Here is a 25,565-nt window from a genome sequence, read left to right on the forward strand (position 1 = left end):
CTTGGCTGCTGGACGCAGCCCGGCTCCGGGCAGCTCAGCGCGTGCCGGAGGCTAGGAGAGCCGGGCGCAGCGTGGGCGGCGAGGGGCAGTGACTCCTGCACCCCAGGGACGCGCAAATCCTTTGCCCACGGGCTGCTGCTCTGCCCGGCGGGGCTGGTTGGGGCAGCAGCCCGGCGACGGACGCCTCGTGCTCAAATCGGTGCTTGTCTCAGCCGGCTGATTGCCTCGATTTAAAGAAATGCAGGAGGCCAGCATTGCCTGGGCTGCTCCTGGGAAGTCCTGCGCTGATCCTGTGCAGATCCCTTGCAGTTTTAGACATTGCCTGTAAATGCTGGCTCACTAAACACATCCTAAAACAGCCTGGCAGGTATCTACTGCCCCAGACGCAGATACAACACTGCTATCACACGGGAGCTGTGGCTGATATCGCCTCTGTCCAAACCGCCACCGTTCCAGCTCAGTCATGCTGATGTCAATCATTTGTCACCCCCAGCATTTTGTCTGCACTTCTTTAAAATGTCAGCAGCCCTGGGACTTCCAGCACTCCGCAGGTTTCCAAGGCAGTGAGGAAGCCAAGCCTGACTACCTTCGCCACGCAGGGCCAGAGGCTTCGGCCAGGCCCTCCTGCTTCAGTCCCACGACTTCTGGCTTAGCTGGAGCAAATATTTAAGGCATAAATCTTGCTCCAGAGAGCTCCGCTTCCCAAAGATAATCCCCAGCGTGCAGTTATTGCTTCAGTTCAGTTCATTGGGGTTTGCGGAGCTCAGCGCTCCGGCTCCTGTGGTTTTTGCAGGTCTGCGAGCTCTGCCCAGGCTGCTGCTATCTTTGTGCTAAGGTGGCACGAGGCGGCAGCTGCCATCCCTCACTCGGGGTAACGCCGAGGCCGCCATCCCTCTGACGGGTGAAGTGGCGCCTTTGCAGACACAGCGCAGACTTGCTCGAACGCAGGTCTGACCCAGTGCCTGTCTCTCCCCATGCGGCTGCAAGCGTTGCTCTCTGACATCAACGCCGACTGCCTGCGACCGCGTGTATGAGCTTGAGTGTTCTCCATCTGAGTTCCAATTTACTTTACAACAGCGCTTTCTAATGTATCTAAATTGGCCCCAAAATCATTTTTGACCTTTTGTGTGGAAACAGCATAATCAAGAACATCCCGTGCTAGACAGTCCTTTTTTCCCTTATGAAAAATGATCATCATGTTCAAATCTAGATGAAAACCACCCGGTCTGGCACACTGTCAGAAAGCTGTGCTGACTGAAACCTGCTGAACATCTGGCCCGCCATCATCTGCTTTACACTGTGCACAGCCTAGGCACCACGAGATGAAAAAGGCCCCTTCTTCTCCCACCAGGAAACTTGCATTAGGCTCAAGCCACAAGACATAAACAGCAGGGTTAAAAAAATACAGTACACAGCTGTGTTCAGTACCTATTTGCTGAGTTTCCTGCAGGCAGAAGGTAACAAAACCTGCCCTGTAGCCCCAGCTGCACTTCTGTGATGGAGTCGACCTTTGCCCGCAGAGCAGCACCAGCAAATGTACCAGGGTCACTGTTTGCACAAGCAGTCCCATTAAAAGCACGGCAGGATTAGCCTCTAACCCCAGCCCTGCTCCCGGGATGGGAGGGGGGGCAGCTCCTGGCTCGATGGGGATGAAGGCAGAGCGCCCCTCGAGGCGCAGCCTCTGAAGCTCCCCAGGGTCAGCGTCGGCCCCATCGGTCCTCGACTCAACCCCTGCCCCGGGAGCTGCTGCAGCTGGGAGGACCTTCCCTCTGCCAGTACGCACAGGGAGTTTTTCTTCTTTAAAGAAAGTCCTGGATTATGGAACATCTATACTGTTATTGGGATGGGCAGAAGCTGCTGAATGGAAAAATAGCAGCTAAATTTCAAACTGGTCAGTGCACATTTCAATGAATATTTTCATGCTTTTAAGCAGCCAGACTTGTGTGCTAGGGAAGATCACAGGCCGGGAATGAGACCAGAGTGAGCTCAGGCTTTTCACACAGGCCCCAGGGCACTGGGCAGGCTGGGGGCTCCTGCTGCATCCAGCAGTGGCCTGGATCCCGCCTGCAGCAAAGGAGCGCAGGAGAGAAGAGCAGTCATCAGCAAGCAAAGGCAAAAATCATGCCTTGTTGAATACTGACAGCCCGTGTCTCCACGGCTTGTTCTGGGGGCATCTCAGGTCTCTGGGATGTACCTGCAGGCATCCTAGGAAAGGGGCATGGGATGCAGGAGGACTCCTGTGCTACGTGAGCGCAAAGGTTGGCCTAGGACAGCAGCGGTTGCAGCCCTTCACTCCCTGCTCAGTCCCTCGGTTGCTCTCTGTGACCTTAAACACGTGACGAGCAACGGCTGAGCATGACCTGCAAAACGAGCAGTAGTTGGGTTTGCTTTGGTCCCTGCAGCCACTAGCAGTGCAACCATAGTTAATCTGAGTGGAAAATGCATTTCCCCCACCTCTCGCGTTGTGAAAAACCTCTGCAGACTTGGCCTTTGCACAGGACTGGAGCCTCGGTTCTGCAGGGAATCACGCATTTCAAGGTGGCAAAACCACGTGGAAGAGCGTACCCGGGGAGATGTGGCGGGTCGGCTACGGCAAACAGGCTGCAGCCCCTGGGGAAGCATGTTATCTTGGCAGCCTCCATCCCTGACATTTCCTGATCCGCTGGCCATATCCTGATTCTGCAATTAGCACGCGCACGTGTGTGTATATGTACTCGTGTGTGTGTGTGTGTGTGTGTATATACACACACAGAGTCTTTTCTAGAGGGGGGCAACTGTATCCAAAGGGAAGTTAATTGGCAGGAATACAACTCTTTTTGGCAGCCTTTTGCCACGGTCGTAGCTAATGGATAAGTCATCCGATAAAGCCTCCTGCTTCCATTCTGCAGCACTTATGGGGTGAAATTTTTAAGGATGACCTCACTTTCAACGTTCTGTTTTGCTATCTTCTCTTGTCCTTCTTTTTGCAACACATACTTAACCCATGACTTGGGAGAGCTGTAAATAATAACCACAATCAGCTGAGATTGATACGAACCTACTAAAGCTGCTGAATTCTGCTGAAAAGAGGAAAGTCCCAAACTCCTTGGCTCCAGTGCTCCTGGGGCTTCAGAGTGCCAGCTGCTGACGGAGCTCGCTGTGCTGAGACCCTGGTGCTGTTTCTCCGACCTGAACCCCCCGCTGCGTTTCATGTTGTACCTGCATGGCCTCGTTTGGCCCAGGGAAAGCCAGGTGGCTTTCTGACGGCTGGCTGCCGGCAAGCACGCCAAAGAGCTCCTCTCCCGCAAGGGGACACAAGGTACGAACTTCCTCGCAGACTGACTCCTGTCTGATTTGCTCCTGCATTTCCCTTCTATTCTGGAAACTAATTAATCAAAACATACAATTAAAAGCTGGTTTTAAATAAAAGCCATTGACCTCAACTCACGTCCTCCTCAGTTCTACACTCACAGTATGTTACAGGCACCAGTACGATCCACTGCCCTGAGCTCTCACAGCAAATATATATAAAAAGCCCAGGAAACTCCTGTAGCACTGCAAACCTGCACAGTTCAGGGAAGCATTAACATCTATCTGCTAGGAACTGCCAGGCAACATCTCCGAGCACGTGCTGCTTTGTAGCGGCCCGGAGCAGGGTCCCTTCAGGAGCCTGGCCAGCAACGGCCAGGATACAAGAGCCTGGAGCGAAGGCTGGCAAAGCCTCCTCAGGCGCCTGGGAACACGGCTTGCCTCAGTTTCGTGTGCATGAGATGTGCACACAGGTACATATTCACCTATTAATAGAGGTTGCGTGCACCCCTTTTGCAGCTATAGGAAATGACCAAAAAATGCTAATTTGCTTCAGTGGAAAAAAAGAATTACTGTCTTTGAATCCCCTTTGGTTTTCACACACGCAGATCCTTTTTTTCTTTTTTTTAAACACTTACTTAAAGCCCCAGGGGCAGCGTGAGCAGCCACGTGCATGTGTCTAAGGCTGCCTGGGCACGCAGCGCGCTGGGGCCGGCCGCGCTCCTGGCCGGCCGCGAGAGCGTCTCAGCTGCAAACCGAGCTCCCGTGGGGCGAGCAAAAATAGACCTTTGGCACCTCACAGAGCAAAATTCAATCGGAAGCGCTCGTGCCCCGGGCCCTGACACTGCCGCTCTCGAGGAAGGATGCGCAGGAGCCGGCCGCCCCTCCGCAGGGTGCGCGGCCTGGTGCCCTCCCGGGCGGGCAGCCGCTCGCAGCCGTGCGAGACGAGGGCTGACAAGGGCCCTGCGCCGCGCTCACCCCTCCCGCCACCGCTAAGGGAGCATTTGGCCGGTGAAAAAGCCAAAAAACCTCAAGAGAGACCCTTCCAGCTCCTGTTTACGGAGTAAAACGAAAACATTGCTCTCTGTTGGTCCTGAGGAGCGCAGTGAGATAAAAAGACCACACAGGCTCACACACACACACATCCCTCAAAAGCTTCACGTCCTGCTGGAGCCAGGGGACCTCGGGGACGCGCGGGGTTCAAAGGGAGGGTGCGACACTGCGCGTACGCTGTCTGGACTGTCCGCTCCCTGTCTCCAATAAACGCTTGGACGTCCAGCCTTCACCCTGCTGAGCAGGGGCCCCGTCGCCTCCTCAGGCAGCTGCACCCGCGGCCCCACGTGCACCTCCGGCTATGAACACGTTGCCTGCCCTGGGGGGCCCGGCGGCGACGTTCCCCCATCGCCCCGCGCGCACGCAGCACGCCGTCGTGCTGCAAAACTGCGTGAGAAACACGTTTCTGGGGATCAAACTGCAAGAATCCCCTGCCAGCAAGGAGCTGGCCGGCGTGGCAGGGCTGCCGTGCAGGCGACCCGCGCTCCCCGTCTCCATGCGGATGGCAGAGCCGGAATAACGGGAAGCCCTCCTGGCTTCTCCCAGCTGTGGCCCCGCAGAGCCCTTTGGAGCGACGGGTGAAGCACAGGCATTTCTGGCAGCTAACACGGAGGCGGCCGCGGCTGCTGCCCACCCTGCGATGGAGGCAGCGCTGGCTTTCCAGGCTGCCGAGGGAGACGGCTGCCGCAGCCCGGCCCCGGCTCAGCCAGTCCCAGGACCTGCTCTGGGACAACCCTCCGCCGCTGCATTCTCCCCTCTCAGCTTCAGAGCGGCTCAGGGCATGGACGTGCCTCGGGGCTCGAGGGGATGAATTTGACTTCTCTAACCCCTGCCCACCTTGCGGCAAACGCGGGTGCATTTGACAGAGGCCTTGGTGCAGAGGGGGGGGTTTCCCAAATCCTGCACCAAGGCTGGGAGAGAAGCTGCTCCCTGCGTTGCCCTTTGTGGTCCCAGCCACAAACCTCTGCGGCCCACGTCGGCACACCGGGCTGCCCCCGAACCCCCTTCCCCCGTGAGAACCAGCCCAGCCACCGGCTCCCAGCCCTGCGCGGGGAGGAGGATGCAGAAGACAGCACAGTGGGGAGGGGAAGGGAGGAAGAGGAGAAGAAAGCGTCCAAGGGACGCAGAGGTCCGCGGTCCCGGTGGCGGGCAGCGCAGGAAACCCCTGCTGCAGTGGCCGCGTGGTGCCGGCAGCGCTGCCCTGCACGAGCCCGGCCAGGGCGACGCACGGGGCAGGCTCCAATCTGCTCTCCAAGAAATTCTTGAAATGGTCCCCTTCCCGCCAGAGGGTCAGCCAGGCTGGAGAGCAGCCATCTGATGTTTGTTTGGTTTCTCTAAAGCTCTTTTGTTTCAATCAACCTGAAGGCTGAGGAGCAACCGGCGCAGTAACAGGACACCAAGCCAAGAGGAAAGAGCTGATAAAGCGCGGACTCCCTGCTGCTGAGTGCAGCGGGGGGTTACGGGATATTTATGACCTCAGCAGATGTTTCTTTTTTTCTTTTTTAACCTACTGAAACCAAAGACCAAAGAATTTCTAAGGCAAATGCCAGCCGACTGCTCTGATGTGTCTCCTAGGCTGTGATGTAGAACATGGCACCGGCTATAAGCACTTTCTTAACACCGTGTTTTGCCAGTTTTGCCACAACCTGCCTGTCTCGGATGCCTGCCATGGCCGGTGGTGCTGCACCCCAGAAGAGGGGTCCCACCTGGCACCCTAGCGGGAATCCCTGCCTGACACAGTCCTGCTGGCGTTTACATCTTCTAGAATGAGAAACAGATCAGGGGACTAACAACGAAAAAGTGACTTCCGATAACATGCTGCATCGCTGGAGTTTCGTACACGCCTGCGACAAGGGGATACTCTGGGGCTCATCGGCTCCTCTATCGCGCTCGCAGGCATCACAGCCCGGGCCGCGGCAGTGCGCGGGCTGAGCGAGGGACACTCACCGGTGCCGCACGTGGCAGTGCACGTCGTCCAGGAGCCGTACCGCCAGAGGAACTCTGCCTGCTGAATCTCGTTCTCGCTCTCCGACTCCCTTTGGATGGTGTACTGGTAGCGGACGCCCGGGTTAGTTTCCTGAAACAACAGCTGTGGGGAGACAGCAGACGATCAGAGATGGGGTTTGTTCAGAGAAATCAGGGCTGGCTGTTGCAGTCAAGGGGCTTTTCAGCACTTTGTGTCGGTCAGGAGACAACAGAGCGCTGGGGCGGCCACAACCCGCCCAGCGTGGCCATAAAGGACGTCATTCCCTGGCCGGCTCTGGAGGAGAGCAGCAGTTGTCCCCCCTTGCTTTCTGCTGGCAGGGCAGCGACGGTGTGGCTGTTACCCCAGCAGTAGCACACATCCGTCTGAGAAACAGAGCGAACGCTAGCAAATGGCCAAATCAGTGTAAAAGCAATGGAACTGCCCCAACAGACCCTGCTGAGCTCATTAGGCTTGTGTAAAAATTAGATAATAACAAAACAACAACAACAAGAGCATTGATAACTTCCAGGACTTTGGTTTTATGTCTCTTTATGTCTTATGACAAAGAGCCTGGAAGGACTCCCCTGATAATCCTGTTCTGTCCCACCGCCAAGTGCAGGCCCATCCAAGGACCTTCTCAAGGTTCAGCGTGCCGTGGGTCCTTCCTGGGGAAGGCTCAGATGAGGCTGTTTGCTGAAAGCTTTGCTAGGGAAGCCCAGTTAAGCTTGCCTCTGAAGCAGCGCGGATGGCCCACTCCCTTCCCGGAGTGTGACTCGCTTGGGGGCTCACAGACCCAGCGGCCTTAGGGCACACCGCTCACTTTCCAGCAGCCCCCGGGCTTTCCCCGGGGGTTGCCGTGCTGAGCACACATTCACCAAAAACCCTGCTGGGCAGATACAACTCCTCACCAAGCAGCTACCAAAACAGCCGCAGAGCGGAGCAGAGCTCAAGTGCATCTGCTGAGCCGCGAGCAGAGTGCCCCGCTGGCTCGGTCCGTGCTTGTATGCAGTCGGGGCGCAGGGGAGCTTGGAGCAGGGCGCCCAAACCACCTCGCTCTAGAGCCCACGTTAGTCCAGATTTGCACCTCTAACTTGCTGAGAGCGTGCGTCAGCAGCAACAGGCTGGTGCAACTAGGCTGTACCTGGCCCTGCAGCCTGACGTGCACCCTTGCACCGCGCACGGCGACAGCGGGGCTGCATCTGCGACCTGCAGTAAGACATTCCCAGAGCAACTTCTGACCTGCTGTGGTCTAAGAACGGCTGAGGCAAATAGGAAATAACTGACGTGCAGCCAGCCCCAAGCAGGATTTGGCTGGAGAAATAACACTTGAAGGAATTTCATTAATTTCTCCCCACTTGAAATATGATTCTTGCTGTTTTCAAAATGAACGAAGCAGCTTCTACAGCAGTTAATATAAATGCAGTCCAAAGCACCTCCAGCACCAATCAGCACTCAGGAAAGCCTGTGAGTTTAGCCTTGTTTTTTCAGTCTAAGTGCTCCCGTTATTGCCAAAGCCGTGTTGTTCTTGGAGCTTTGGCAGGAGAGAGGGCATCTTTCCAAAACCTCATCATGAATATTGAAACATTTTTCTCAAAAGGTTTTAATCAGGTTACAAATCCCAGACAGCTTTCTAGAGATTTTCTGGTGTTATGCACGCCAGTGATCACATTAACAGGGGAAAGCAGTGCTTGGAGCAAGATGAACTGAGGGTCTCTCTCACATTTTTTCCTGAATGTCTGCTAAAACCATTTCTGTGACACAAATGCGAAAAGCAAAGTCTCTGGCCGCTTGACTCTGTCAGGTGTGACTCCAGGGTTAGCTCATGCAAAAAGGGCTGGAGGTTGTGAAAGCCCAGTCGGGCTCAGACGCTGAGCCTTAACCACAGGGCAGAAACAGTAGCACGGGGACCGGCTCCTGGCTATCCGCTGGGACGTACCCACCCTGTCCCTGCCATAACCCTTCTGTAGTTCAGACTACTCATACCCCGGGCGCTGAGCCTCGCTCAGGCTCACAGGCTAGAAGAGGTTGCAGTAAACCAGGTTCAGTCTGGCCGGGGGAGCCCTGCTCCTGCTGCGGCCGATGCACGGCCATGTCTCTGCTCGTTCCCAACGGCAGAGGCTTTTTGCCGTGCTGGACCCAAGAGTACGTGGTCCTGAACGTCTCCTGCCAATGCGTGGCTGAACCAGGCAGACCTGGCCTGCAGCTGGGACATGAGATGTGCTGCACAGCCGCTCTCCTCCCCTTTGCTCAGCACAGGGTATCCTGGCACGGGGAATGCCGGATGTGGCACTCCCTTTGCTCTCCAGCATGGCTCTGACTAGGATGCGGTTTTTTTTGGCACGCATAAAAAAAAGAAGAGTTTGATGCTTCATATCCCAGGGCAGATCTATGTCAGCCACTGCTGCCATTCCCTCTTCACCAGAGCAATCCACAGAGGAAGCAAACGCAAACAGAAATAAGCCAGGAAATCTGGACTCTGCAGAATTACAAAACCCCAAACTCCTAAAAGCTCCCTCTTTCCTCTCCGCAGATAAGTGAGCCCGGGCTGCCGCTCACTAAGGGAATCTCTTATTTCCTCCTTCTGTTGCACTAATTAAGGCAGAACACCCAGGAGAGGCAATCTTCTTCTTCATTTATCAGGGGGTAGTTAAAAGGGAAAAAACAAGGTTAAAATACAGTCATCAAGCAAACCTCCAGGGCCCAAGTGTAATTCACTCATATGTCCTGTTTGGTTTGATTTCAAAGACACATTTTTACACTGCACATTGTGTAATCCTTTGAGACACTTATTGTTCACATTTGTAACTGCAGTGGTCAAAAATGACCAGATCTTGCAGCACAAGAAATTTCACTCTGGTCCTGGCCGTGCCATAGTCACTGCAACAATTCCCACGGGCTTCTCTAGGGGAAAAATTGGCTTCATGGGCATGAGGATGTTGGCTCTCAAAAGCTCTGCATTAACTGGCAGCCTTCGCACTATTAACTCACCCTGGCTGTCATTTCCAGGGTAAAAGGCATGTCAACAGCAGCAGCAAACGGCTTCCTGGAAACCTGCGTGGGAATAACTGCCCTAAACTCATGGTGCCTTGTTACCTTTCAGCCGGCCTCTGCACAGATATTTATAACCCCTGCAAAGCTGTGCAAAGCTCATTAAAATATAAGCCATGCTGAAAAATAATCCCCCTGGCAACTCTTTTCCATGGAAATAAGGTGAAAATTAATAGACTAGGATTTGTTTGCAAAATAGGGCAATTTTCAGATAAGCACCAGAACTCCTGCTACTGCAATTCAGAAGGGGCTTAGTGAGATTCAAGTAGGGCTCTGATGAAGAGTGACACACCAGAGGTGAATTTGAGAAAAGGCTTCCTGGGGATGAAGGACAACAGAAGTGAGTTTGGACTGCCTGGGCCACGCACTGGGAAGCCTCGGATACTTGGGAAAGTAACTTTTCTTCTGGAAATCATGAGTAACTTACCAGCTGCAGGGAAACTAATATGCATTCTCATTATGTCGGAAAACACAAAGACTCTCCTGCCGACCCAGAGGTATTGGGATCGTCAGAGTAAACAGTTCAATCTAGAAATAAATAAACTCTGAAATTCATTAACTGCTAAATCTGCTCCCTTGACAGCCTGCTCTATGCAGAGAAGTCTTCTGAAGCGAACACTGTCAGTGAGCAGGAGACAGGTGGATGCTCCCCTCACTTCTACCATCCTGAAAATACATTTGTGCAATGGTGGTTTTTTATGTATTGCATTTTTGGACTATGTGGTTAATTGTAACCTCTCCTGTTCAGAACCAGCTTTTCACTTTAGGCACAGGGACATGTCCCAGGTTTTCCTTCCACTGCCAGTGGCCAACAAAAGGCAGTGTCACTCCCAAGATAGATGCTAGCCTCATTAAAGCCGCAGGATCTGATGAAAATAATGACCTCTTTTGGGGGGAAAAGTAGCTTAATGGAAATTCCCATGTGGAAAAAAGGGTAAAACTGAAATTTCTTGTTTATTTTTTTTCAGGCAATTTCAAATTATCCCTTTGGATTTTTAAATTCTGCCTCAAGTGTTTTTGTTATGAAGCAGAGCCTGACCTGCAATGCCCTTGACAGCATCACCCGTGTTTTAGACTTGCTTGCGTACCCAGCGAGGAACGGGAGCCGAGCGTGATTCACGCCTTACAGCGAAGGGCCGTGCTTCTTGCCAAGACCCGAGGCGCTGCAGAGGCTGGCGAGGTGCCGCTGCAGAGCGCGCTGCGTCGCAGGGGGACGACGGCGGGCCACCCTCCCGCAGCAGCGCACGGCACCGCGTTGCAGCAGCCCCGCAAGTCCTCGCCGTCCGCACCTGGGAGGGGGGACGCAGCCGCGGGGCTGCTCCCAAACCCCACCTTCACTGGCAGGCGCGTCAGCCCTGCTCGAAACATTGCGTTCTCTTCCCCTGCTCCTGATAAGATATGGACGAGACCTCAGGAAACAGGCTATTTCTCTTCATATTCTCTCTCCTATGTAAATATTTTGAGGAATGCTGCAGACTGGAAGGAACGTGGGCCAGATCCACCCACTAATTTTGAAACAGGCACCGCAGGCCAGTAGTATCTTTTTGGCGGCCGACCACGTTTGCTCCCAGAGAGAGACACTCCGTGAACAGACGCGGGCACGGCACAGTCTGCTCTGGGCCGGTCCCTTGGAGGAGGTGGCAACACGCGCCGTGCTCCTCGGCAGACCAGCGGTCGGGCCGCTCGCGGCATACACGTCCCGGTGCTACCGGCCCCATCCCTCATCCTCGAGCTGGGGACAGAGGCATCCGCCCTTGGAAGCAGGTGAGTCGCTTCTGCTTTTTGAGCTTCAGGGTCCCAATGGGCTAAATAACACCCATTTTAAGTGCCATAATGGACCGCCTGAACACAGCCCTGCCACATACCCTGACCATGACCAGCGAGAGCCCAGACAATACCTGGATCCACACGGGCTCCACGGTGGGCCCTGGCGATGTGAGGTTCTCCCAGTTTCCCGTCCTCGCGTAGGTGAAGGTGGTCCCGGCCACTCTGTAATCCCCGTTCCACTGGATGGTCCAGCCGCCGTTCAGGAAATATTTCTCTGGGTCTTCGCTCCGCAGGGCCAGAAAATTTCCAGCTTCCGCAACTTCTTCAATCCTAATCTCTCGGGCTCCAACTGGGATAATCCCAATATCAACATATCCTGGGAACATAATTGAACATCGGTCTCAGGCCAACCAAGGAATACTGTGCCAGGCACAATCCGTTCTTCAGGTTGAGCTGCCAGCATCATATCAATCGCTGCATCTTTGTGGCTACGCGGCGGACTCTAGTAAAACCGCCTTTCCTCTCCAGTGGGCAACAAACACTGTTTTGCACTGAACTTAGTTACGTTCTCTGCTGGGAGAGCCCATCACAGCATGAAGCACTTCTCACACGAGCACTGGCAAGGCAATCACCATACTTTCACCGTGCCCTTGTCAGCCCCCAAAATCCTCTTTAAACCTTTTCGAAATGGCTCCAGCCTGCACAGATTTGTTTACAGTAAATGAAAATTTTTCTTCTGAGGAGCAAGAAGTGGAAAGATAATCAACTCCACACCTCCCTGTGCTACTGCTCAAACCCTATCTGAGCAAAATGAACAGGTCTGGATTAAAAAAAGACTCCAAATGAACAGCACCAGTGAGCCTGGCTTTTACTTCTGAGTACAAATAAATAAGATAGAAAGGAAACTGTATTTCCCTCAGTTTCCTGGATGTCCCATCCATAGCTCTGAGGAACAATAGCACTTGCTAAACAATCTGCCTTCTCTATATGTTGCCTCCACTCTCCCACATGGAAATTCCTGCAGCAATGTAACCACAGGGTTTTTGTTTGCAAACCAACCCCCCTGTCACCCTGCACTGCTGATAAAGGGAAAAAGAAGCTCTACAGACCATGGGTGTTTGTTTTAAGGAAATCATTTAAAACAACAATCCACTTTTCCCCTCTCAAACAGTTGTGAGCTTTGTTTTTGCCCAAACTCCATTTTGTTCACCTGACTGGTTTGCACTGAAGTGTTTGGTTACTAGGGGGGCTTAGGCAGACTGCTAAAAGTCCTGGGCATGCTGCTTTATTTTCTTCCTTAAGGGAAAGTAGTTTCTGTCTGTATCACTGCATAAAACCCGTGAGTTAAGCCCCAGAGTGTCCATCTGAGACCCTGGCCACCCCTATCGCAGGGGAGGGGAAAGCCAAGCCTGAGGACAGGCGATGCCATCTCCGTGCAGACCCTGCCCTCACGCCGTGCATGCAAGAGCTTGTCCTGCTGGCTCACCAGCCGCGTAGGCAGGCTGCCCGCCCCGGGGAAGGGCTACGAATGCCACGGTCACCGGCAAGGGCTGTCCGAGCATGACACTGCTCCCACGGCTCCTTCAGTCAGCGGGATCAGATTTAACCCACGGGATTCCCAAGGCAGAGGATTCCTGCCTCAGCAATCCCAGGCCCTTTGCAAGGGTGGCATGGGCCTCCTGTATGCAGGATCTGACCTGTCTGCCCATCAAAGCAGCTTTACTCCATCTCATCACTGCCCTACCCCTTGTGTCCTGCCCCTTTGCCCTGGGTAGGAGCTGGGTTTTACCCTGGCACCTGTCGCGTTGCCCCTGCTGGGCCAGGAACACGACCGCCCACGGGCACCAGTGCGGAGAGGACTGTGCCACGCAGCCTTACCCAGCCCCTCGCTGTCCTCGAACATCTTCTTCACGGTCTGGCAGGTGGAGCCATTGCCATGACACACGCCACACCGGTCCTCGACTGCATTGGAGTCGATCTCGTAGTCACAGCCCACGTTCTGAAACACAAACCCCGGGATCAGCCTGTCACTGCAGGCCCACACAGCAGGAGGACCCAACCTGAGGTGGCTCTGACCACTCAGGAGTTTTGCTATGGGATCAACAGTCAAACACGGGAAATAACAACAATGATGACAACCAGCTTCGATGGGGAAATATTCTTCCTTAATGGGGGGAAATAAGGAATATGGACTGGAGAGTTACTCGCACAAGCTGCAGTCCCTCCTGAGAAGGGGCAGTGATACATCTAAGCAGGCTGCAATACTTGTTTCTGATTCTCTAATATATGCTGGCAGTCTTTCCATTTTATTCATGCTTCTATGAAAAGCAAGACCCACATCTTGTTTTTACCTTTTCCTATTTTGCTCTTCAGTCCAGAATTCCTTGGATAGCAGAGCCTGACGATGTGAGTTAAACACTGTGCTTAGCTGGGAAAGCCTCTTGGGTTTTGGCCCTGCTAGTTCTGTTTTAAAACATTTCCAGAGACTATTTTTGCATTCTGCCAAAGTTCTCCACACCTCCTATCCAGGTAGCTGCCAAATCCCTTGATCTTCATAGAGCAATAGACTCCATTTGATTTTGCACAATAAAAGCTGAAGCGTAATATCCCAAGGGTCTTTCCAGTTTCTGTGCCAATGGGGAGCCTTTAGTCTTAGCTCCAAGAGGAAATATCCACGGAGCCACTTTTGTACACGTATTAGGGAAGGAGCATTATTTTTGCTACTGCAATAGCCTGTAGTGAGCCAGGTTTAATGTTGGTGTCGATGCCAGCAGCAGGCTTACAGTCACTTAGGGTTTTCTGTGTGCAGTTAGCTCTGACTAAATATATTGACATCTGCAGAGAGCTGCCGAGTCTCACTCTTTTGTACGTGCCAAGTAAAAATCATGACCCTTGAGCTCTCCCTCAAGCCAGTGCCTGCACATCTGTGAGCTGCAGCCTTTGAAGTAACTTACAGCCTATTAAAGGAGGAAATGGGACCTTCTCAGTCTCCTGCTGTGCAGAGCAACTGCCACTGGGGCTGTGACTGGTGCTACTGGTGACAGTCAGGAAGAGGAAGAAGTTTCCACGGATGTTTTTTATATAAAAGACTGCAAGAAAACTTGCTCACTGAGTATGTTCCCTGCTGCTCTTTGTGCTGTACAGAGCATGAGGGCCTTCAGCAGCTCCCCAGAGCTCTGGGAAAGCCTTTGAGCGCTGGTGTTGCTCAGCAATCCTCTTCTTCCCACAGCCAATGCAGACCCACACGGGCAGCACCCTGCTCCCTCCCCTGCGTCTCTTCATTGCTCTCTCCCATGGGCAGCTCCTGAGACATCAGCACATTCAAACATCTGCTGGAGATCAACCTCACGGCTGCCACAGAGCTGCTGGCAGGCTGTAGCAGGGAGATAAGGACTTGCCTTTTGCTCCTTGTCACAGGGATGTTACTCTGCTCTGCACTTCCCCCCTCTAAGTGCTGCGGGTTGAGTTCACTTCTAAGACAGAGGAGCAGGTAAGCAGGTGGCTTTCCAGCCAGCATCAGTACAGGCTGCTTAGAGCTGCAGACTTGCCCACTTCCTTAACACTCATTTGACTCATAGGCAAAGCAAACAGCAGAAGCTTTTTCCAGGCTCTGTTCTGCAGCCCCAAACTGCAGGCAGGCATGGCCGGAAATTCACCTGCTGCAGGACACGGAGAGGCATCTGCCCCCCTGGCAGCACCGCTGCTGCAGCACTGGGCAGCCTGCCTGTCCCGCAGCAGCTCCACAGCAGCACGAGCCTCCCGCGGCCGCATGGGGTCCTGTCTCTTACTAATAGTTGGTGGAGCTTGTTTTCATTAGTTATAATGTTTGGGAAGATCTGGAGGTCAAAGCACTCTGGGAAAGAGAGACATTTTGGCAGCCTGCTGCAGGAGCATGCTGTGGTCACAGCAGCAGAAACCCTCGTGCTAAGAGTTGCAGGGTTTCTGAGACAGATCCGTGTTCTACCCATGAGCCGCTGCTCAGAGCTGCAAGCTGGAAGCCAAAGAATAGAAGCGTCACTTCTGTAGCCATGCCACATCTCCCGGCGCCAGGGCCGAGCGGGAAACGGGCTCCGGTAAGGTGTGCAGCCAGGAGGGCGGCCTGCGAGCTGCAGGAGGTGCAAGTCCTGCAGCTGCAAAGGGAGAGGCTCCCCCAGGGACAGCGAGTCCCCCCCGGGAGAGCGCACCTCTTCGCAAAAAGCAGATGTAAATGTGCCTGTCCTCCCGCAGAGACGTGGGTTTCAGCCTTGGAGAAGATATGACTGTGACTAGTATTTTTCTGAGAAGTCTTTCAGAGATCATTTTTATCTAAGGCTACAGCAGACCTGACTCACTGAATGCGGGTGCGATCCCTACCATTTTCCAGACTCAAAGAAAACAGGGCTAGAAAGTGAGATCTAGTCCCTGCCCCAGGGCAGGATCAGCCCTGCCAAACACCAGTCTGGACAGTTGCTGGTCTGCTACTGCCTAAAATCCCAAACATGGAAGTTTCAGTGTTTTGCTGTCTGCACATCCAGAAGCATTTCCTACCTCTACATTAAACCTTCCCTGTTGCAATGTAAATCCACTCTACCCTGTCCGATTCCCAGTAGACACAGAGAACAGTCTCTCTCTTTACAGCAACCTCTGGCATTTTTGAAGACTCACTGTGTCTCCCCTCAGCATTCTCTATTCAAAATGCACAGTTTTTCTAATCTTCCCTCCTCAGTGTTTTCTCTAGACCTTTGCTCATTTTTGTGCCTTTTCTCCTCAAGCCTCTCCTGTCCGCTGCAACTCTTTCGAAGTGCAGCACCCAAACTGCACAGAGCGCTCCAGCTGAAGGTCTCCCAGTGCCTAGGAAAGCAGACGGGCTATTCCCTGCCCCGTCTGAGCGTGCAGCTCCCTGGTTATGCAGAGCTGTCAGCTTCTCAGGAAGAAAATAACAATCCCGAAGGAAGAACAAATCCCACGGACCCAGCTGTCCCCAGAGGCGGGTCAGTGCTGTGAGCGGCTGCCAAGGCAGGGTGAGGAATCTCCACCGCCGAAGGCCTCTGAGAGCAGCTTGGGCCAACATCGGCCAGCACAGGCTGCGCGAGAGCCGTCCCTGCTCCTGGACCAGGGACAGGCTGGGTGACTGTGCAGCACATCCTTTCTATATCTCTGGCTATTCTGAAATAAAACTGTTCCTCCTTATTTTCTTGGTTTTGTATTCTATTTCCCTGGAGCCAGAAGAGAGGCTTAAATACTGCCGTATTTTATATCTCAGGCAATCGCATGTGATTAAGAAAAGGTCACGCTCATTTACATACAGAAAAATAGTAATAAAATTTGTCAGTTAATGTTTGCTTGGAGGACAGCAGGCAGAGCCCCTAGAGCCATCCCCTCCTCAAACACAGTGGATGCAGCTAACAGGCACTTTAAAATAATTTGCGGATTGTTTTTGTTTAACAAGTTTCTGGGCAGATTCACAGGCACAAACATATCAGGGTCTTTCTGAATGCTCATATAAGGGTGCTGAGTGCTCATACAAAATGAGTGAACTCAGCCTCTTGGTGAATGTAAAAAAGGGACATTGTCCACCTAAGAAATGGATAGAGCACGTCTACCTGCATTTCCCATGTTACAGGACTGCTCCTTAGCTAAACGTGGCTCTGCCATGCCCCGGCTGCCTGCTCGGGCACCTGCAGCGGCTGGACGCAAGGCATACCTTACAGATCCCGTTGATGCACATGTCCCGGCTCGCATTCATTTCGTAACACGGGGTCCCATCGATGACAGCATCCCGCAGCTTTTCTGCAAAGTATTCATCTTCTGGCCGGCAGTGCAGCTCGCATGGATTAACTGAGGAAGCAAACAGACAGTAAATAAACCTGACAAGCCGGGGGATCTGTGCACTTTCTTCTGTCTCCTGTTTTCTCCAGCAGCGCTGCCCTGTCACAGTCCCTGGACTCACACTGACAGGATTCACCTTCACTCTAAATAACCATCTCTGAAAACATAAATTAACCCTGCAAACCCAGCCAGACTCTTAATTTAAAATACAGTACAAATACTCCGGAAGACTGGTGGAAAAGAAAGGCAAATCCTATACAGGTAGTCAGTACAGATTCCAGACACGAACAGCAAAAATAAATCATTAGCAAAAATCTATTTCAGATTTTTAATTGGCACTGCAAATTGAAACCTTGCAGCAGGTTTTATTTTAGACTCACTGTTGTTCGGCACTGGCGTCCACTTGTACAGTTTTCCTTTATAGAGCATGGGATTGAACTGGCTGCACTGGATCTGGCGGAAGGATGGCTTGTTGGGGGGACACGGTTTAACATTGCAAATCCGGAACCGCTTTCGTTCCCCAAGGCAGTATCTGCCCCCGTACTTTGGCCTATTAGCAGAAGGGAAAAGGAAAGGCAAACACATACTGCACATGAGGATGAAACTTTTTCACAGATAAAGAAGGGCTAATTTTTCAGGTTTTTTTTGGACTTGCTGTTAATGTTTGATCTCCTTAGGCTGGGTCAAACATGATTCCACCTGAAGTCAATGGGGAATTTGCTGACAGCTTATATAGACCAATCTACTGTGACTTTCTTATAAGAAAGTTATATATGAAACCAGCAACCATTCCAGAATAACCCCAAACCCACAAAGCAAGCCTCTGAAATGACAAGAAAGCATGCCCCACACCTTGTTTCTATAACTCCTTTCTAAATTAATGCTCTTGCTGATGGTGGAGTTGCCAGACTGTGCAGGATGAGAACTTGACCTTCTCGTGGTTTTCTAACACTGTGGATCAAAGGTCGCTTTTGCTAAGTGAAGGCTGTCAAGCTGAATTTCTGCACGGAAGGACCCAGCTCTCTTGCCGAGATGTTGCCATGCTCCCCCCAAAAGGGAAACATGGTTTGCTGTCCAGGGAGACAACTCTGCTCCTTTGGACAAAGCCTGTTGCTCCTCTTCGGCAGTCTCTGGTAACAAACAAGCCCAGGGAGCTCTGAGCAGAAACAAGCTGAATTCCAATTAAAAAATAACGAAGCTCCATTCTAGTGTGGTTTCTCCCTCCCCGCCTCTAGCCTGGATTCAACAATTGCTGCATTCAGAAGCAACCTTCCCAAATGTGACCTGCCTGGAGAAGGAAGCTTGAGGCCCCGCCAGTGCCTATTTCTTGGCAGGTGTGAGTGCAGAGGAGGGCTCGCTCTGGCTCGCCTCCCCTTCAGCTCAGTTCAGGCTGCATGGAGGGGCAGCAGTCCCAGGCAGCTTGTAAATGGGCTGTTGCAGAAGGAAAAGCTCTGAGCACCCCCAGGCTGTGCAAGGACCAGCCTCCCTGGGCCCATCCGTGTAAGACACGTCTCGGCTGAGCTCTGCGTGCCGTCACCTGTGCACTTGCTGTCAAAGTGCAGAACGTGGTCCATGTTTTTCCTAGAAGAAATCAAACTATAACATCATCATCACATCTGGGGCCTGAAAACATGCGAATTAACTGAAACTCAGGTGCACACCTTCTGAATGTCCCGGCAGGAAATCCCCAGGGAACCCCAGGAGGAAAGGCACAAGGGCCTGATGCAGAAACAGGGACCAGACAGGTTTCCACCAGTGTTAGTGGCTTTTGGATCAAGATCTAAAAGCTATGGGGCTTGTCTCACTATTGATAGTCCTGATTAAGTATATTAAAACAATATGCAGCCACAACAACGTATTTTAAACAGCACATGTTATTTTTACTTTATTTTTCTTACCCTTTTGTTTAGCATGCTATAAATAGCCCAAGAAACATGCTAGTCTTTAGTGGAAGAGGCAAAAGACAAAGACAGCTACTTCAAATGAATTTGGATTGAGGGATCTTGTAGGAATATGTACAGACTATTGACAGAATGCACATATGAAATGCTATTTATAATAAAAATGTTGAGCTATCAGCTCCCTAGCTTATGGAAGGTGACAGAGTCTTTAAAGTGCAGTTGACTTCCCTCCGGCTGCTGTTTGTTGTTTACATTTCACTTCATGCAATTGGAGCTGCCTAATCCAATCCGCGATTGTTTCTGATCAGATTTTCTTTCTTGTTCTCAGACGTTAGCACAACATCGCAATGTTGGGCTAAATGGTGGAGTGGCTTTGTTTTTATCAGTGCACCTATTTGCTTCATGAAAGGATCAAACACACCAAAAAAGGGCCAAGGGAATCGGTCATTTTCGCAAGTCCTCTGTGAAGACTCTAGAGGTTCACAGCTATATTTTGAGCCTTGTCCCTCTTGATGGTCCCTCCTTAACGTTGCAAATATGGCCAATTTTATAGCCCTCATTTATGATGCTATAAAAGCAGTTATTAAAGTTAAGTGTCACTGGCAACATTCGTGCCTGAAGCCTTCCTACCTCCTGTAATTGCAGTCAGGCATCGTTACCTCTGCAGGGACACCAACCTCAGCTCCGTTTATCCCATAACTGACGGGCCATTGCCATTCCTGAAGGAGGTAAAACTGGCTGCCTCCATTCCCCAGGGAATTAAAACATCTGTTTTACCATCCCGGCTGTTACAACCTGATGAGATTGCTTTGGCTGACAGCACAGATTGATGTAACCGTAATTCTCTCCAGCTTCCCACACGTTTACCTGAAAACGATCCCACTGCTTGAAGCACTTTAACAGATACTCTTTTTTTCAAGAATTGTATTTCCAAGTGAATAACTGCAAGCCGCGGACACAAACCCCGTTCTCTTGTTACACTAATGTCGGCAGGTGTTCATCTTCTCAGAGCAATGTGTCCTTAGAGCTTCCCCAGGCTCGTGCTCCTACCCGCAACATCAGGCGGTTGCCCGTTTTGTGGCCGGTTTAGAAAAGCTGCTCCCCATGCCTCCCAAGGACGGCTTTCTGACTCTGCTTTGCTCCTACTCCTGGCAAAACAAGTGGCAAATCTGCAATTGCTGAACTGGGAGCTGGGCTGTGGCAAGTCCCCCACACTTCCCTCCCCAAATCTAATGTCCTGTGGACGGGGACTGAGGCGCTCTGGGGACAGCTCTGTTTAAAATTACATCATTGCAGCAGCTGTGGAGCTAACCAGGCTGCTCTTGTTCACCTCTGCTACAGCGTCTCTCTGGGGAGGGCTCTGGGGTCTGGAACCCTTATGTGCTAAAACCAATTTGTGGCTACAACACTTAATTCTGCTCTTGAGCAAGATGCGGCTGTGCTAAGGCAACACTGGAGAGACTTCTGCCAGTGGGGATAGTCTGCCAATGCTTTCCTAACACTTCTCCAGATGGCCTTGCGGTTTCCCTTGCCCCATCACAGACGTCCCCGCGTTTTCCACTGTTTTCCAGACTGCCACGGGCTCTGCACTGGGCCAGCCTGTCTGGGGACAGGGACTGTGAGCAACATCTGCACCCTGGGAAGCCAAAAAGTCTGTCGTTCATGCATGTTACGGGCACCAAGAAGAAGCTAGACACAACTGCATGTTTTGCGAATTGAGAGGAAGGTTAAACTTTATAATCTCTCTAACCTGAACTCATTGGACCTGATCTTGTTCTCTGTCTGGGTTTAGTTATAGGTGCTGCTCTACTGTAAAAACACTGACATGCCCAACAGTACAGCAGAGCTGGTCTCACAGTAACTATTTGTTTATAAGCCAACAGGATTCAGATTTTGCAGGATGCGTTCCCAAAACTTACAACTCTTTTACAGTGCAATTAAGAACTGCTTAATTGATAGTGCTTGGCGACATCCAAATGTTTTCTAGAAAAGAGCCTGCTGACTGTTTTGTCTCTAAAATTCCTATGAAAATCTCTCCGCATTTTCAGCTATCCTCTCCCTTTCTCCACCTTGCTCTGGAGGAACAACGACACAGATTGATTGCAGTTTTGTTGGCAGTCCAAGCAAGGATGCAAAGGTCGGATGATCAATGGGGCAGAGCTCCCGACCACAACAAAGAGTGGACGCGTGCTTACAGGAGCTCTATATAAAACCGCCCTTGGCCCATCCAGCTTTGGTTTCCACGCTGGATGTTCTCTGACTGTTTCAACACAGTAACTCAACCTGACGAGGACTGGAGGATTGAAGCACAGGTCAAACATGAACAAGTGTCCAGAGCAGAGAAATCTCACAAGACATCTATTTAGAAGAAATATATTTCTTAAGGTTTTTGATTTTCCATGTTCATGTTTTCTAAACAATAGAAACTGTCAGAAACACTCTGTATATATGAGACTATAAATTCTCACTTATTTACCAAAATACTTGTGAAAGTAGTTTTAAAAGATATAATTCTTTCCAGTATTTTTAAAGTAAAAGGCACTTTAAAAAGGAGTGATAGGTTTTTCTCATATGCCAACAGACAATGAAAATAATGCCACCTTTTCTTGACACTTGCCGTTTTGCCAGGTTGGTTTGGTCACAACACCTTCTCCAGCCCACATCCCCATGACCTTATGAAAATTACATTTTCCCTGATCAGTTAAATCTGGGCACACTGTGGTGAAGAAAATAAAATTAATTATTATTTTATGGTTATGTTTACATAACCTTCCTTTAGGAAATACCTAAAGAAGCAAGAACTGCCCAATGCATGCATTTGTTCACTTAATCCAAAAGGCAAAGCTGAAGATTTACCTACAGTGGCCAAAACAAACAACTCCCTGGGGGAAATTCTGCTGCTTTTAGTGTTTGCTCTCCTACGTGCCTGCAGCTGTGTTTAAAACACTCTATAAACTACAGTTGCACTTCTGTCACAAAACTCATGTCAAACATAAACCTAGCTCTTGACCTAGGAATGAGATTACATAGCACTTTTTTAAACAGTTCAATACCATGTGTTAAAAGCAATGTACCCAAGAAAGAAGTTAGGCAGAAAACGCATCTGGGCTCACTAGATATCCTTCTTTTTTAATTTTCAAATCTCTTTTAGCCATTGAAAACTGACTGCCACTGGAAAATTCAGTAAGGGCCATAAAGCATCTCGGCCTCATGCTCAGTTACTCTCGGGGATCTCAGGAGAACTCGCCCATGTGTCTAAAACACCCAGCGAGGAAACGCTGGTGAGCAAAGCACTGACACCCACAGGGTTCGGCCGCATCATCAGGTCAGCAAGCGGGAATGGTGGCAAGGAGCAGGACTGGACGGATGGACTGCTGTGAAAACGGCACCCCGAGAGGCTGGCAGCGGCTGCCTGCCTCCTTCCAGAGCCTGCTTTCCCCCAGCACTGCTGCCGTTCCTGCCTGGCGGGGAGTGCTCTTGGGAGCTTTCCCGCCTTGTGTCCTGAGCATGCCGTTGTCTTTTAAGCTGTGCTTCCTTGGCATTGGGGCATTTAGTTTAATGGAAATTCCATTACAAACTGGTGGCATGTCACAGCTCAGACGCCTTTGGCTCATTTTCTCACCTTGTTCACAACCCCCCTTTTCTCCCTCCTATTGCAGATCTCTCTCTGACACCTGGGCAATCCAGAGGGATTCGCTTCTAATCCAATACAACAGTGATCTGGCAAGAAGAGAGACATCTGGGGAGCAGATGTGCCAGCCTGGAATTACCGGATAGACAATGCTACTTCACAGTCAGTTATTTAGATACTTTCACTAGAGTGCCACCTTTCCTATGCCACATTTGGCTGCTGCATCAGTGAAGTCTGATAGGAGAGAACGTCCCCCTTTGTATCACAGCTCGTTATAACTTGTACAGAAATTGCTCGTGGAACGCAAAGGAGTGATAAACAGCAATGGAATTTTTCGAAATGATTCTGAATCAGGATCAAAGAACATTTATTTTTCTTTTCTGTCACGATAAGACACTGAATGTGTTTTACATTTACAAGCACTGAGTCTTTGTTCTTTGTTTAAACCATATTCCAAATGCTTTCTGCCTCCATGTAGCAGAAGCAATGTATATCTGAAAGGAGACATAGAAAACTCTATACTTCCACAGGCTTTCTACTACCCAGATGGCTGGATAACCCTGTGAAATGAATTGCCTGTGGTGTTTCAAAAGAACATTGTTCTAAAAGATAACTGAATAATGACACCACTCATCTGTACAGTTTTGCTGTGTGATGCAAAAATGGGTTAGGACCAAACAGGTCAAATGGTGGTGGCAGACTTTACCAGGTGATAAGAAAGTATTGGGTTCCTCTCTTTAAATGCAGCTCAGGGGGAGCCAAACGAATAGCTTGTATAATAACTGCGGAGAGGGAGCATTAGCTTACGTGGGGTTGCTGCACTGCCTTTCTGCGTTCTGCACACCAGCGCCACAGGTCCGTGAACACGAAGACCAGGAACTCCAGGATCCCCAGCTGCCATCAATAGCATCAGGACGGTAACCCACTTGCACACACTCTCCATTGAAGCACCACTGTAAAGAGGCCAGCCAGAAGAAGGGAAACCAAGGTTTAACGATAGGATCACCACATACCAATTGACACTGATTCAGAGACCCTTACTTCAAGGAGCGCTAAAGTCCAGCACTCCTGCTCTGAAAATCCATGCTTCTTTCACACCAAGATGCTTGGAGGTCAGCTAAGCTCTGCAAGAGCAAGTGCAGCTCCAAGTAATGGGAAATTCAGGGATGTTGGGCTAATTGAAGATTTGCATGAGAGAACACTCCTGAGTAACCCAAACCTCCACTGAGGTCTTTCAGCAACAAGATTTGTAGTCTGACTTCATTCCAGAAGGGAAGAGCCAATGTGGCATAACCATGGAGAATGGGTAATGTGGGAGGTTTTGCAGGGAATGGCTGCTTAACCGTGGCATAATCCCCAGAGCTCTAGGGCCAAGTCACTGGGCAGTGACACTTAAACCATAAAGAAGCGTACAGATATTTTTATGACTATATAGTTTTATACTACCTTGGACAGGAAGCTACTGTTCTGGGAGAGAAATGCGTGTTGGCTCTGTCACAGGGCCGTTCTAGTACAGGAGCCAGCACTATCCCATAAAAGGGTCACTGCAGCGGCCAGGAGCTGGCTGCACATCGCAGCTCCTGGAGGGGCAGGTTTCCTCTTCTGCACCCTGCGCGCACCTGGAGCGGTGCACACCGAGCTGCTGCAGGTGCCTACAGGGCTCCTGTGCTTGGTTTGCGCTACCTGAGCAAAGAAACGGGGGAACAGAGGCCTCCATGCAGGCCTCCGCTCTCCGTGGGAATCGGTCTGCCACATCTGCCACAGAAACCCGTCAGAGAGCAGAATAGGACTTGCACTTTTATGCAATGCTAATAAACTGCAGGTTTCACTTTTTTAAGGCCAGTCAGCTTCACTGAAGTGCATCTCTCCCCAAAAGCAATGGGAGTTTGGCCAGAGCTAAGACAGCGAGGTGAGCCAATCCTCCGTGCACAGGAGTCTGCAAAACTGCAGTTTTTATGCCTGTTAGACAAAAATCCTCCCTTGTGGGCAGGAAAAGGAATCACTGCAGCTGTAGATATGACTGCTTCTAATTACCTTGTTGTCTCCGCATGTTGTACCGTCAACGGCAGCATCCAGCTTGGAATGGCATGTGTTCCCCACCGTGCACCACAGCGTATTGCAGACACTCTGCAGAAAACATGTTTGCATAGGACACGCTTACTGCACAGTCCAGTGCACCAGTACAAATTTAACTTTGCCAGACACATTCATGCACCAGTGGGGCCCTGGACCAATCAATCAGCAAAGAGCCGAACTCCATTCCCTGCTCCTCTCCTCGTGCCATCCGCCTCTCCGTTTCTATATTCAGCTCCCTTACCTTCCTCTCCTCCTCTACAGTGACCCCTCTGTTAACTGCCAGGAGGGAGTCAGTGACTGCGGGATGGGGCGCGCTGGGAGCAGAGGGCTCTGCAAACAAACCTCCCTCCCTCTGGCTCAGCTGAGAGAACAACGGTCTTTTGTCCATAGTCAATCGCTTTGCCTCATCCCCTTGTTACCGGGGGAGCACTGCCCTGCGCACAGACCCTCGCCACCCAGGCCGCCCCCGAGGCACCCGATCCTGGGTTACATTGAGAAAGCAGGGGAAAAGCCCTGGCTTACGTCCATGTCGTCGCAGAAGGTGGAGTAGGAGCCGTACTGCAGCCGGCACTGGTGACTGACGTCGTAGAGAACGCCCGGGGGCACCAAGGGGTAGTCCAGCACTTCTCGGGCAGGCGGGTCGTCCAGACACAGCCCCCAGCCCCGGCTGCAAGAGAGAAGTCGGAGCAGGCATCGCCATCGGCCCCAGCAAGCCGGTGAAGATGCTATCTCATACAATGCTCCAGCTGTTGCTAGCAGTGGAAGCAAACAACTCGTTATTGTCTCATTACCGTAAGCTTTTACTTTTTCATTCTGATACGAGCCTGGGTCTTCAATAATTTCGAGACCTGCTCCAACATGAGGATGTGTATATACTGTTATCTGTTTTTCTCGGTGGGAGCTCAGGTGCTCTGCTCTCAGAGCACTTTCCCTGTCCTCGGGGCAGTGCAAGTTATGGGGAAGCTGAAGGTGCACGAAAGCAGCAAGGGCTTCTCTGTGCGGCTCCTGGGAAGATGCCTGGCAGCGA

General features: G+C 51.3%; 1 protein-coding gene across 1 annotated transcript in view; it reads right to left on the reverse strand.

Annotated features, from left to right (window-relative positions):
* ADAMTS7 (ADAM metallopeptidase with thrombospondin type 1 motif 7) overlaps positions 1–25,565 on the reverse strand; it is a 79,220-nt gene that overhangs the window by 30,837 nt on the left and 22,818 nt on the right. The window contains exons 9-16 of the mRNA XM_067305434.1: positions 25,061–25,205; positions 24,497–24,589; positions 23,270–23,415; positions 17,311–17,480; positions 16,806–16,939; positions 13,001–13,121; positions 11,254–11,498; positions 6,289–6,430 (exon numbers count right to left, since the gene is read on the reverse strand). Coding sequence (XP_067161535.1) covers positions 6,289–6,430; positions 11,254–11,498; positions 13,001–13,121; positions 16,806–16,939; positions 17,311–17,480; positions 23,270–23,415; positions 24,497–24,589; positions 25,061–25,205 — 1,196 coding nt within the window. The remainder of the gene's footprint in view (positions 1–6,288; positions 6,431–11,253; positions 11,499–13,000; positions 13,122–16,805; positions 16,940–17,310; positions 17,481–23,269; positions 23,416–24,496; positions 24,590–25,060; positions 25,206–25,565) is intronic.

This window comes from Apteryx mantelli, chromosome 15 (assembly GCF_036417845.1).
Source record: "Apteryx mantelli isolate bAptMan1 chromosome 15, bAptMan1.hap1, whole genome shotgun sequence".
Lineage (NCBI taxonomy): Eukaryota > Metazoa > Chordata > Aves > Apterygiformes > Apterygidae > Apteryx > Apteryx mantelli.